Source organism: Heliangelus exortis, chromosome 17 (genome assembly GCF_036169615.1).
Source record: "Heliangelus exortis chromosome 17, bHelExo1.hap1, whole genome shotgun sequence".
NCBI lineage: Eukaryota > Metazoa > Chordata > Aves > Apodiformes > Trochilidae > Heliangelus > Heliangelus exortis.
The window spans coordinates 15,658,263-15,669,483 of NC_092438.1; the positions used below are offsets into that span (position 1 = coordinate 15,658,263).

Genomic DNA, 11,221 nt, shown 5'->3' on the forward strand with positions numbered 1-11,221 from the left:
TTCAGATCCTGGCTTGGGGTGTTGCCCTTTGGATCCCATTGGATGTAATCGCTGTCCTTACTAATCCTGCAGGCTTCTTTCCTCCAGCAGTGTATTTACCCCTGGCAGATAAACCCACCAGGAGTTTATCTATAGGGCTGTAAGACTGTTAAGTAACAACCCTGTCAGGGAACCCAGTGATTCCAACACAGGTTTCTCTAAGCCCTGATGAACTTTGCAGCAAGGGAAACATTTGAAACATTTTCACTTCAGGGCTTTGAATCAAGCAGAGCCCTGAGCCTATGGGTTGCTGGGTGAAGGATGGGTTTGTTTGGCAAAGCCTTCCCAGATCTGTCCACATGAAGCCATTGCATAAATCCAGCTCACCAAACCCTCCTGGGAGCCTCAGCTCAGGGTTGGGTTTGAGAGATTAAATGCAGCACGGGGGCTTGGGCTACCTCTGCCTGCTGCAGGGCGAGTGCCTCTGAGCTGAGCCACCATGGCCACTGGCACAGGCTCAGGACCACTTGGAAATTGCTGTTACACTGGTGCACAGAGAAGGTTGGCCTGCAGAGAATGTGTTTTTCTCTTTGGGATATGAGAGAGTGAAAAGGAGGATTGGGGCTGTTGTTGACACAAGATTGTGTCAGGGCAGAGTGAAGGAGCCCAAAATGCTGGAAGTGGCTCAAGGAGGATGTCTCTGCCATGGCCACTACACGTGAAACCACAACCATGGCACTTCTGGCTGGATTTGATGACCTTAAAGGTCTTTTCCAACCTGGATGATTCTATGAGAGTCCAGTAAGTAGCTTGCTCTGGGTGATTCCCTGACTCTGACCCATGAGCTGTGGACTATAAAATGATTCCCTCACCCTCTGGTTGGCCTTTCCCTCTTAGAAAAAGTTTGGCTGCAGCCTGGAGACTTAAAAAAGCAGACAGAGACAATACCCACGTGCCACCTAGCTCTTTTCCTTTCCTGACCATTGTGTTGGTCATCACTTGTGTCCATGGGGACACATGGACCACACTGTGTCCCCCCTGGAGCTGCAGGGACTAAGTGAAACTCCTAAACCTGCTGCTTGAGAGGGCGATGTGTGTGCTCACCCTGGCAGCTCTGTTCTACACTTCCCTTCTCCCAATTATTCTGTGGGGTGGGAAGAGGGTTGGGAAGAGAGCCTGATCCCTCCCTGGGGATGGTGGTGTGCTGGGGGGAGCCATCAGGAATGGTTAATCCTCTCTCTCCTCTCTGCAGAGCAAATGCTCTGGAGGAACAGCTGAAGGAGCAGGAGCTGAGAGCTGACCAAACACTCCTGGAGGAGATCAAGAAGCAGAGGGAGCTGCTGAGCAAAATGGAGAGGGAGAAGAGCATTGAGATCGAGAACCTGCAGGCCAGGTGGGGCTGGGGCAGGGCTGGGAGGTGGCACCTCTCCTGGACATGCATCTGCATCCTGGAGTATGTGTACAGGCTGCTGCTTTGTGACTGCAGCCTTTGGAGACACAAAGTGGGGTAGACAGTGAGTTTAACTTGGTTAAAGGTGTCACTGAAGTCATTACAAACCTACATGTAAGCCTACTTAGCTGCTTCTCCTGCCTTCACTCCAAAATCAAACCCTTCTGGTCTCAGACTCTTGATCTGAGTTTCCCTGGTGCAGGTTGAAGGGAGCTGATGTTCTCCATCCGTGTGTGAATGCACAGGTGGGGTGTCAGTGTTTGTTCCCATGGATGGGAGCATGTTGGGTGCTTGGACATTGTCCACCTTCCTGGTGCTGAGGGCCATGGTTTACTGGTGGCCTTAGCAGTGCTGGGTCAATGGTTGGACTCAATACACCTCAAGGTCTTCTCCAACCCAAATGATTCCATGATTCCAAAGGTCATAAAGGAAGATTCTAGGAAACGGGCAAATATCTGGGAAGGAAGAGTTGTCCAACAGGCTGTGTCCTGGACAGGGAGCCTCATGCTGCCTCTTGGCTTCCCAACAGGGAAGAAGAAGTAAGGGAGAGGTTTCATTTATTTGACAGGGTTTTTGCCAGGGTATTTTTTATTGCTTTCCAGAATGTATTTTCCTCTTGTTCCACCCTTGCAGTAAATAAGAGATGAAGGCACTGGGTTTTTACCAGGTTTGCAGTAAAACAGTGACCACGACACATGGATGTTACTTGACCTGGAGGATGCAAAGCTGAAGCTCTCTCTGGCTCTGCCCAGATGATGTTTCTGCCATTTGGTGCATCATACTGAGGCCTCCCCATGGGCTGCTGAAGCCCTGAACCTGAAGAGCAGTGATGGACCTGGCTCAGGACGGCCTGGCCCTGGGACAGTGGACCTTCCACAAGTCCCATGGATGCCCCTGGGAGCAGAAATAGTGGAAACCTCTGGGTTTACTTTGAGAAGACGAGAGCTGAGTTGCCTTCAGCAGCTCCTGGTTAACTGTTCCAAGTGATGTTCTTCACACACCTCTTCCCTGTTTCAGGCTGCAGCAGCTGGATGATGAGAACAGTGAGCTGAGATCCTGTGTCCCCTGTTTAAAAGCCAACATTGAAAGACTTGAAGAGGTGAGGAACGAGGGTGCCCGGGTTGGAGCTGTGTTCCTGGGTTCTGGTGTGGCTGGGGCTGGAATTCAGATGGACATGAAGGACCTGTGTGAGGTCTGTGTAATGGAAGGAGCAAATCAGCTGCTCCATGCAGGTTCCCAGTGTTCAGCTTGGAAACTGGGATGAGCAAACCCCCAGATAGATCTCTCTGTGGCAGTGTGACCTGCAGGAAGCCACAGGGTTGGCAGCTCCCTCCTGGCTCCCTGGGAGGGGACTCTGTGTCTTCTGGTGGAAGTTTTCCCCTATCCCTGTGGTGACAGCTCCAAGGGAGGAGGAGGAGCAGGTGTGCTTCATCTCTTGCCCTGCAGATAGGTCTGGGATCTGGTGTTACCTCCAGAGGTGCTATGAGAGGGACAGAATCCTCAGTCTTGGAGACAATGTGGTTTAGAGATGGAGCATCTGGTGCCAAGGCTGCCTTTTGTCTCTGTTCAAACCTTGTGGTTAGATGTAAGGTGAAAATTTAAGTGAAATCAAACCTCTTCAGCCAGCTGGAGGCTCTCCAGTGTTTCCATCCACTCATGGTCTCTGAACCTGCAGCTCCAGCTCTACCTGATGTGCCCACCACAGCGTGGTCTTCATCTGCCAAGCCCCTCTAAGCACAGGGGTTGGAAAACCACCCTAAGGCTGAGGATAAATTTCCTGCCTGGGTGTGTTGAGCCACACAAAATTGGTTTTGATCCTTAATCTCTCTGCCAGAGCAGTGCTGCTTTTTTTCTTTTTTTTTTTTTTTTTTTTTTTTTTTTTTTCTTTTTTTTTTTTCTTTTTTTTCTTTTTTTCTTTTTTTCTTTTTCTTTTTTTTTTTTTTTCTTTTCCATTAAGGGATTAAGGAGGAGGGAGAGGTGCAGTGGTTGCCCTTCCCACCCTGAGGAGGGAAGCCCTGCAGATGACCTGCTGCCCTGTCCCTCCTCTGAAGCCAGGATCTGGCTGTCAGTGTTGGGTTTCATTCTCGTGCTGGGGTTTTGGTGCTGTGCTTCAGGGACCAGGACACCCAGACCTGCCCCTCAGAGTTTCTTCTCACCTCTTCCTGGCATGGGCCACCCAGCACCGGCCATGGCTGGCAGCTTGGTGGCATTTTTGGCTTTCTGAAAGCCAAAACCTTCCTCCAGGGGAGAGCCAGGCTGGAAGCCGTGAGCTGTCCTGCACAGGGCTGTTGCCATCACTGTGACAATCTTCACCCCACGTCTCCAGTGTTCAGTCAGGGCTTTGAGTCTGTGATGGGGACAGAGGAGCAGGAGATGGGCTCCTGGTTTGACACCCTGGCTTCAACTGGTCGTGGTCCTTTTGGGTCACGACCCAGTTAGATCCTTTCATATCTGACAGTGAGACTGAGCCATCCCCGCAGCAGATTCACCTCTTGGATTCATGGCTTTTCTGACATCCAAACCTAAGGATCTTAACATTTAATATCTTTTCTGGGCCACGTCCCAGCCCAGCACCAGGCTGCCCAAAAAGCCACACACGAATGGGGGTTTCCCTCGCTGCCTTTGAGTCACCTCCTCTTTGCCTCTCTCTCCCCTGTGCTATTTTGGAACAGGGCTCTTCTTGCTGCTGCCAAAGCTCCTGGGGCTCTGAAGCCCTTGGCCAGCAAATGAAATCCCAGCAGGGAGAGCATCTGCAGAGCCTTCCCTGCTGGGCTCGGCATGCACCAGTGGGAAGGGCCCCGTGACTGATGCTTTTCATGTCCTTACAGGAGAAGCAGAAGCTGCTGGATGAGATTGAAGACCTCACTGTGCAGCTCACAGAGGAGCAGGAGAAAAAGAGGAAGATGGGGGACAAGCTGAGTCAGGAGAGGCACCAGTTTCAGAAGGAGAAGGAGTCGACGCAGGAGGTAAGGAGGGGGGGGGCTGCCTGCCACAGCCCTCTCTGCTGGTCCCCCAAATGTGGGGAAGCTGGCCTCAGGGGACACCTCAAAACCAGGTAGAGCTGGAGCATTCGGTCCTGCCTGGGCAGTGGGAGGTGGTACAGCAGTGCAGCCATCTGACATCTCTTGCTTTTGCCTGCGTGAAAATTCAGCCCAAGTGCATCTGCAAAGCTGGTGGGGCTGTGCCACCCCAGCCCCCTCCTGCTTCTCTTCTGCCTTGAGGGGCGGTGGCAGAAGCACATTGGTGATGGCACATGGAGCCAGCAGGTGGGAGGAGAGGGGTGCAAGGCTGCTTGGGTGAGAGCTGCCAGCTCCTGTGTGCTCAGGGGCAGGAACACAGCCCCCTCCAGCCCTTCCAGGGCTCTGCAGTTGGTGATTCCAGCTGGAGGCTCCAGCAGGGCTAGTTGTTGTTGTGGTTGAAAAGGAGCTTTGGGCCTGCAAGTGGGAATTATTGTCATTTCGGGGATGTTGAGAGAACTGTGATGAGGTTCAGAGTGCTCTGGCAGGAGGGAGCTGCCCCAGCAAGTTGCCTGGGGGGAGTCTGGCTGCTGTTGCAGATCTGAGACAGCATCTTTGGTGCTCTAACAAAGTCTAACAAAGCTCCTCTCATATATTTAAGTAGCTCCCCATCTCCTGTTTGCTAAAGGCATGGGGGAAGCCACGTGCACCCCCTGAAAGGCTCTGTTAATCCTGCAGTCTGTGGGGTTGCCCCCAGGTGCGGACAGCCCAGCCATCACCACACTGTTGGGCTTGCAGATGTGGCACTCACTTGTCTTCTTCCCGTGTGCTGCAGCTCATTGAGGACCTCAGGAAGCAGCTGGAGCACTTGCAGCTCTTCAAGCTGGAAGCTGAGCAGCGAAGAGGCAGGAGCAGCAGCCTGGGACTCCAGGAGTACAACAGCAGGACACGGGAGACAGAGCTGGAGCAGGAGATCAAGCAGCTCAAGCAGGTAGGCAGGGCTGGGGCAGGGAGGGAAACCTCTCAGTCTACAAAGGGGGATGTTGATTCTCTGACCCCAGAGGTGGTCAGCAGGGGCCAGGGGCTCCTTCCTGAGGAGGTGACCATGGATCTGGCAGCCCAGCACTTCCTTGGTCTCTGGGCCTGGGCCAGGAGAGTTTGGCTCCTTCCTCTGAAGGGACAGCACGGTGTACAAGAGCCCCTCTTTGCTGCCTCTCAGCTCTCCCCAGTGCTTCCCATGTTCCCAGAGGTTCTCCAGGCTCTGCCAAGACTGAGTCAGGAGCCCATGTGCTGTTCCCAGTGCTGTGTGAGCTGCTGGCTGGGATGAAAGCTCCCACCTTTCCTGGCAGGACTTGTGCTGAGGCCACCACGGCCTTCAGCAGCCTCTGATCTTTGCCTCTTGTGAACAGGACAACAGGAGCCTGAAGGAACAGAATGATGAACTCAACGGGCAGATCATTAACTTGAGCATCCAGGGAGCCAAGAACCTCTTCTCAGCCTCCTTCTCTGAATCCCTGGCAGCAGAGATCAGCTCTGTCTCCAGAGATGAGGTTTGTGCCACAGGGTGCTGCTTAACTCAGATACTGGGGGGGCTGATCTGGGGGGTCCTCTCATCCAACCGAGGGCCTGAGCAGAGCTGATGTGGTACAGCTCAAGCTGTTGGGAGCAAAGAAATGAAGAAATGCCCACACAGCTATTGGAAGAGCTCACCGGGAGTTCCCTAGCTCCCTTTCTGGGAACAGGGGAAGCTGCTCTCTTCCAGTTGGCTGATTTTGCTCTGCTTTGCCTGCCCTGTGACAGCCTTCCTCTTCCTGGGACAGCCCAGCCACCACAGGTTCTGTCTGTAGCTGGGACATCCACCCTGGAGAACTTGGCACCTGCCTTGCTCCATGTCTGTACCCCAGACACTGGTATGCAAGGACCCAGAAGCATCAGGATTAAATCTTTCAGACCCCAAGAAGTGGGGAAAACACCTGGATGTTTCAAGGCCAAAGGGGGGTGTGATGCTCCCTGCTTTCTCCAGGGTCCCATCTGGCTGGGAGCTTGAGGGAGGGCAGGAGTGGGCAGAGCCAGCAGCTTGAGAGCATCTTCTCTTCCCAGGAACAACCCAGGCCAGAGTGAAGAAGGGAGGAAATTTCTTCGGGTGCTCAGAGCCATGAGAATCACAGAACTGTTTTGGTTAGAAAGGACCTCTGAGATCACCAAGTCCAACCTTTAACCCAGCACTGCCATGCTGGGACAGATCCCATGTCCCTCAGCACCACATCTCCATGGATTTCAAATCCCTCCAGGGATGGGGACTCCACCCCTGCCCTGGGCAGCCTAAATATCCAATCTAAGCAGCTCACTCTCCTTCCCTCTCCCCTGCAGCTCATGGAAGCAATTCAAAAGCAAGAGGAGATCAATTTCCGCCTGCAGGATTACATTGACAGGATCATTGTGGCCATCATGGAGACCAACCCCTCCATTCTGGAAGTCAAGTAAGGGTGGCCTTGCACTCATGGATGGCCATGGATTTGGTGCTCTGAGAGGATAAAGAGGGACTCCGAACATCTTTGCTCTTGATGAAGGCACAAGGAAGCATGGTGTCAGGTCGGTGGTGGGGGAATCAACTGATGGAGCAGGGCAAAAGAAAACCAGCAGCAGCAGCAGCAGCAGCCAGGCTCTGGTGTCTGACTCCGTTATTTCACAACCCTTCTGGTTCTGAGGGGTGAAAGGGAACCTTGGAGGAGGAACAGACAAGCTGGAGGAAGCTACCCGTGAAGCTGGGAACTGTCCTGACAGTGGCCTCAGTCCCTCTGGCAGGCCACCAGGAGCTTGCCAGCAGCAGGGCTGTCAGGAGAGGGTTTCTCCAGACTGTGGGATACCGGGATGGAGAAGGAAACAGCAATGCTGACATTTTCCCTTGCTGCCCTGTCCTGCCCAGGCATCTGCTTTGCCAAAGTGTCCCTGACACACTCACTCACTGAGGCAGAGCTGGGAAAGAGGGCAATGTGTCCCAGACTCAGAGAGGTTTTGGGGTTTGTTGTTTTGTTGTGGGTTGGTTTTTTGGGTTTTTTTTTTTTGTTAGGCTGATTGGTTTTTTTTTAATTAACTTAATGCAAATGTCCTCATTCAGCTGGCACAATTAATCCTTGCCCCACTGCTTCTGCTGGGGAAGGGGCTGGATGCTGAAGGCTGTCTGGCTCCTGGCAGGCAGAGGCATGGGAGTGGCCAGCTTGGGGACAGGGTGGAAGCCCCTTTGTCACCTGCCTGCTTATTTATTGTTGCTGTCCGTGGCTCAGGACTGCCTGGACACCTCGGGGTTCACTGCTCTGCTTCCCCCCTCCTGCTCCCCAGCCTCTGGGAGGAGAAGTCCTCTTGTCCCCAGGTGCTGTCTGTCTGTCTGTCTGCCTGTCTGTCTGTCTGTCTGTCCACCCTGCAGGTGGGACAAAGGCTGACACTGGAGGCTGCTCCTGGCCGCCTCTCCCCATCCCGGTTTGGCTCACAGAGGGGGATGCAGAGGAGCCACAAGGGAGAGACCTCTCCACATAGTCCCTGGCCTGGGGACAGTGGCCCGTGCCATTGCCCCCTCCCTCAGCAGGGCTCTGCTGGTGACAACCACAGTCCTGGAGGGAGAGCCCTCCCCTGCCTGGTGCTCTCCCTCTGCTCTGCTGCAGCCGGGGATGGAGCCGCAGACCCCGGCATCAGCCCCGGAGTTGAAATCTCTGTGCTGGGAGAGGAGCCCAGCGAACCCAGCAGCAGCTTCCCGGGAAACAAAAGCCATGTTTACATCGGGCAGTTTTTGGCTGGCTGGCAGAAGCATGAGCGTACCGGGAGCAGCCGGTTCCACCCAGCTGCTCCTCCCCCGGGAGGGAACAACCAGCGGGCTCCCCGGGACCCGGCTTCACTTTAGTGCATCTGGTCCCCCCCCAAAAAAAACCCACAAAACACTGTTTCTTTTTCCTGCTTGTCAGGTTTTGGAAACACCAAAGTGGCCTGAAAGCAGATGCCACAACCACTGGTGACGGGGTGCCTGCTCCTCCCCAAAACACTTCCCCAGGGCTGCCCCATCACCCACACCAGGGCAGGTTGTCCCTGGAGGTGTCACCGAGCAGGAGAGGTGGCAGCTGCCGCAGCCTTAGTCCGTGCTGGGGGGTCCCTGGTGGGTGTCAGATCCCTGGGGGATGGGGGTCCCCAGCCCTCCCCAGCCTCACTCCCCTCCCTGCCCCGAGCCCGCGGGAAGAAGCCACGTAATGTACATTTCCAGAGAAGCTTTGGGTGTAAATCAGTGTATACTTGGAGAGGGAAAATTTTTCTATCTTGTAGAGTTAGGTATTTTTATAGAATGAAGGTTGATCATTTTTTTAATACTTTAAAAAGAGAGAAATGTATCTGTGTATACACAAAAGCATATATATATATATGTATAAATATATAAATATCGGAGATCTGCCTTTCTCAACTTGGGATCATGGATCCCCAGTTCAAACAATCTGTTTGGGTTTTGTTGGTTTTTTTTTCCTGTTGCTCACAAAGAGGTACTGTAACTGTAAATAAGCACTGGGGAAAAAAAAATTAAGCAAACAAAGCACTGACTTGCACATTCACCATGCTTTAAAGTCCCTATGGAAACAAAAGAAAAAAAAAAAAAAGTTAAAAAAAAAACTGTACTTCCCAAAAATGTTCCTCTTTCCCCACTAGTATGTGAAGGAAGTTTCCCCCCCACCTCCCAAAAAAAAAAAAAAAGAGGCAAAAATGGTATTGTCTTAAATGATGTATCAATTCTTGTCCAATTAAAAGCTGTTACTCTTCCTGCCCCAAGATCTTCTTTCTGCAGGGGCAGCTCCAAGCATCCAGGCTGAGTGGGAGTAGAAATGCTGCTGCCCCAGGGAGTGCCCTGATTTAGGGGGGATGAGGATGGGGGAGGCTGGACCTGGTGGGCTCCCAGGGGGGGCTGAGGTCAAAAAGAACCAAAACCTCCCAACTGGCCAAGCCATGCAGGTAGGAACTGATGGGAGGACATCTTTTGCTCTCTTGGTGGGGTCCTGGTGGGGTGAGAGACCTTTGGAGCTGGCCTGCCTCCCCCCCAGGGTGCCCCCTGCTCTGGAGGAGGCTGATTCTGGGCCAGGCTGTTGGCTCAGCACCAGCAGGGACTTGCTTGGGGTCTGCTCCAGGTGAGACCATGGAGCTTTTCCCTCTGCTGAACCCCTCCAAGCACTGAACTGCTCCAAAAATCCCTTAAATGCTCTAAACCACCCTGCTAAGCTGCTCCACACCCCTCTGAGCTTCCCTCCACCTCCTCCCTGCCCCTGTAAGCTGCCCCAAAGGGCTCCTATGTGCAAAATGCCCCCTCAGCTCCTGCCGTGCCTCTGGATGACTCCAGCCTTTTGCTCTCAACTTCTCCGAGCAGCCCTGGAGCACACAAAGCTGCTGCAGAGTCTCTGAGTGTCTCTGTGTGCTGGGAAATGCCTCTGCTACTGAGCTCTGTGCTCTCCAAAACAACCCCCAGTTATTTCAGATTGCTCCCCCCTCCTCTGAACAGTGCCCAGCTGCTCGAGAACATCCACAGAGCATCCCTAAAACCTCTGTAGAGCTCTCAACTGCTCTGCACCCCTCTGAGCTGCTCAAGCAGCTTTCTCACCCAGCTTTCTCTAAATGCCTCTAAAAAAACCTCCTTTTAAAATTCCTTTTGAAAAGCTCAACCTTGCAACTAGCACGAAGCTGCTCTAGAAATGGGGTAAGTAAACAGCTTCAGGGGGGTCCTGGGCCACTTCGAGGAGCTGTAAATCCCCTCCCAAGAGCACTGGGAGGAGGGACCTTGGGGCAGAGCTGAACCACTTGAATTGCTCAAATAGCTCTCAGGCTCCTCAAACCACAGCCCAAGGTGCTAAAGCTCTTCGGAGGGGCTGGAAGTAGCTCTTGAAGTCCTCTCAGCTCTTCTGAATCCCCTTGAAATAGCTCAAAACGGGTCATAAAACCGATCTCATTGCAGTTCTGAAGCACTCCAAGACTCCTCTGACTGGCTGTGAAACGCCTCAAGTGCTCTAACACCCTCAGAAAGGCCCCTGAAGCCCCTCCAGGCCGGTCCAGTGGACCCTTCAGCAGCACTCAAATTTTTCAGTAATGCCTCTAAGCTTCTCCAGCAGTTTGAAGCCCCCCCTAAGCCCCTCAAACCACACCAGAGAGGCATAAGCAGCCCTGAAACAGCTCCCTGCTGCTCCAAAACTTATCCAAAATTGTTTGGAGCTGCCCAGAAATGCTCCAGCTCTTCTGCACTGGAAAAGTCTCATTTGTGTCTTGCAACCTCTCCAGCCTCTTCTCAGGTGCTCCAGAAAAGCCCTAAAACCTCTGAAGAAGTTTAGGTTAGATATTAGAAAGAATTTCTTTACAGAGAGGATGATCAGGCATTGGAATGGGCTGCCCAGGGAAGTGGTGGACTCTCCGTCCCTGGAGATATTTCAAAAGAGCCTGGATGTGGCACTCAGTGCCATGGGCTGGGAACTGCAGTGGGAGTTTATCAAGGGTTGGACTTGATGAGCTCTGAGGTCCCTTCCAACCCAGCCAATTCTATGATTCTAGGATTCTATAAGATCTCTGTATCCTTCAGAACAAGATCCAGAGCTGCTCCAAACTGCACTTCTGAACGAGGCAGGGGCTTTGCACGGCACTGGTGAGCAGCTGCAGGCAGCTCTGAGTGTTTGTTATTTTAAAAATAATGTAAATACATTTAAAGAAATGTATTTCCAATAGGGTTCTAGCTCTGGGGAGCTTTTCTACCTCCAAAACTCCTCGGGGAAGCTAAGCTGCTTCTGAAACTCTGCTCCTAACACTGCTGAAGAGCTCCAGCTGCTCC

General features: G+C 52.9%; 1 protein-coding gene across 8 annotated transcripts in view; it reads left to right on the forward strand.

Moving 5' to 3' along the window:
* The window catches only part of RAB11FIP3 (RAB11 family interacting protein 3), a 69,239-nt gene extending 60,055 nt beyond the window's left edge, over positions 1 to 9,184 (forward strand). For all 8 annotated transcript variants that reach the window (XM_071761091.1, XM_071761090.1, XM_071761093.1 and 5 more), the window contains 6 exons: positions 1,232 to 1,372; positions 2,447 to 2,528; positions 4,258 to 4,395; positions 5,222 to 5,377; positions 5,796 to 5,936; positions 6,757 to 9,184. In XM_071761091.1, the coding sequence (XP_071617192.1) occupies positions 1,232 to 1,372; positions 2,447 to 2,528; positions 4,258 to 4,395; positions 5,222 to 5,377; positions 5,796 to 5,936; positions 6,757 to 6,870 (772 nt within the window). In that variant the 3' untranslated portion in view covers positions 6,871 to 9,184. The remainder of the gene's footprint in view (positions 1 to 1,231; positions 1,373 to 2,446; positions 2,529 to 4,257; positions 4,396 to 5,221; positions 5,378 to 5,795; positions 5,937 to 6,756) is intronic.
* Positions 9,185 to 11,221: the final 2,037 nt, after the last annotated feature.